General features: G+C 59.2%; 1 protein-coding gene across 1 annotated transcript in view; it reads left to right on the top strand.

Annotated features, from left to right (window-relative positions):
- Window positions 1–794: 794 nt before the first annotated feature.
- The window catches only part of NMUR1 (neuromedin U receptor 1), a 2629-nt gene continuing 1112 nt past the window's right edge, over window positions 795–2311 (top strand). The window contains exon 1 of the mRNA XM_010137051.1: window positions 795–1691. Within this exon, the coding sequence (XP_010135353.1) occupies window positions 797–1691 (895 nt within the window). The 5' untranslated portion in view covers window positions 795–796. The remainder of the gene's footprint in view (window positions 1692–2311) is intronic.

Raw genomic sequence — 2311 nt, forward strand, 5'->3', positions numbered from 1 at the left:
CGGCAGGGCTGCTTTGCAAACGAGGAGCCAGCCCCTGGCTGGGCTAGGGTCTCAGCACCAGGCTTTGCTCGTCTAGCACTGGGAAAGGAAGACCCTGGCACCCTCCTGGTTGCCCACCAGCCTCCCCATTGCCAGAGGACAAGAGGGAGAGGGTGGATAAGGGCAGTCAGCTTCTCCGAGCTGAGCTCCTGAGGGGAGAGTGGCGGCAGGATTTCATTAGCCTGCCTCTTAAGGCAGTGAAGTCTCCGTCCCCTCCCACGCTCCCTCCCCAGCCCGACCCTGTCCAGTGCAGGGGTGGTGGGACCTCAGCCTTCATCTGGAGCTTCCCAACAAGCTGTAAGTCCTTCTTGGTTTGGAAAATCAATTTTCCCTGTGGCTGTTTTACGGTTGCCCCATAAGCCCCTCTGCACAGCCAGTAGAGTTGGAGGCAGGATTGATTTTTGGGGGTGGTTTTGAGCCTGTATCCTTCTCTACTTCAGGAGCAGGGAGAGGGGACAGCCCTGCTGACATCCCCATGATGATGGGGTGAAGGGGCCAGGGTGAGCTGGGGAGCTGTCAGGGTTCTGTGTGGATGGCAAATGGGTCAAAGAGCACTTGGGAAACTTGGAGAAAGGTTAGGGGGAGATTTTGGGTGGTTTCTTGAAGGAAAAGCTGGGGCTGGGGCAGAGTAGGGGCAAGGGTGCGGGGCAGTGGTGATCAGCAGCATCCTGGCACCCTGACACCAGTGGGGAGAAGGGTGGGGGGCAGCAGAGGAGATGGGAAAGCATGACACAAACTTCTCTGTCTCTCTGCAGCCATGAATCCCTACGCCAACTGCTCCAGCCCTGAGTTCCCCCTGCCCCAGCGAGACTTTCCCATGGAGGCCATCAGCCCTGAGCTCTGCAACAGGACTCATGCAGAGACCTTGATCGACCCCAAGGATGCCAACCTGACAGAGGAGCAGCTGCGGGATAAGTACCTGGGACCTCGGCGGTCCAGCTTCTTTGTCCCAGTCTGTGTCATCTACCTGCTGATCTTTGTGGTGGGAGCCGCGGGCAACACGCTCACCTGCATCGTCATCCTCCGGTACCGGTTCATGAGGACACCCACCAACTACTACCTGTTCAGCCTGGCTGTGTCTGACCTGCTGGTGCTGCTGCTGGGGATGCCACTGGAGCTGTACGACCTGTGGAGCAACTACCCCTTCCTGCTGGGTGCCAGTGGCTGCTATTTCAAGACGCTGCTCTTTGAGGCCGTCTGCTTCGCCTCCATCCTCAACGTCACGGCCCTGAGCGTGGAGCGCTACATCGCTGTGGTGCACCCACTCAAGGCGAAGTATGTGGTGACCAGGAATCATGCCAAGAGGGTCATCATCATCATCTGGGCCTTGTCGATCGTCTGCTCCATCCCCAACACCAGCCTCCACGGGCTGCAGCCTCTCTACGTGCCCGGCCGAGGGCAGGTGCCCGATTCAGAGATCTGCACCCTGGTGAAGCCACGCTTGACTTACAACCTCATCATCCAGATCACGACCATTGTATTTTTCTTCTTGCCTATGGGAACTATCAGTGTCCTCTACTTGCTCATTGGCCTGCAGCTAAAAAAAGAAAAGATGCTGGAGGCCTTGGGAGCCAAGTCCGGCAGTGGCCGTGACTGCCACAATGCCCAGGGGCAGAAGAAAGTCAAGAGGAGGCAGGTCACGAAGATGCTGTGTGAGTCTGATGCTCGGGAGTCCGATGCTGGGGATGGGTAGAGCCAGAGGGTATCTCCCAAAGCTGTGTTGGGAGGGTGGTGGTGGGAAACTGAGGCACAGCCCGTCCAGAGCACTGAGGCTGGGTCATCCCAGAGACAGGCTGTGGGGTTGGTTCATGGGGTGTTGGGGCAAAGGCAGACACGGGGCTGAAGTCCAGCAGTGAGGATCGCTCATGCCAGCTCCCTTCTGGCTGTGAGACTTCCTCTCCTCGAGGAAAATGCTGGATGAGAAAGGGAAAGGAACTGGGATGGGATGGAAACCTCCCGTCCCCCAAACCCAATCTCATGTGCTGGTCCCAAAGAGGGGCTAGTTCCTATGCAGCCCTGCAGCCGCTGCGACCTTCCCAGGGCAGTGCTGCAGCAACCCAAGGCTGGACTGGAGCACCTCTCTGCACCCTTGCTCGCCTCCCCAGTCCCGCAGCCTCTGGCCCCCTTCCCAGCAGCAGGAGCTGGCTGCCCGTGGGTAGCCGTCTCTCCCCGGCACGCTGACCTCTGCATGCTCCCAGCCTTGTGACACCACAGCAATGGCAGGTTGCCCAGCCCAGCCCCTCGGCCGGGCCAGGGACGCCTCTTTACGCGA

This window comes from Buceros rhinoceros, unplaced genomic scaffold (genome assembly GCF_000710305.1).
Source record: "Buceros rhinoceros silvestris isolate BGI_N320 unplaced genomic scaffold, ASM71030v1 scaffold3025, whole genome shotgun sequence".
In the NCBI taxonomy this organism is placed as follows: Eukaryota; Metazoa; Chordata; class Aves; order Bucerotiformes; family Bucerotidae; genus Buceros; species Buceros rhinoceros.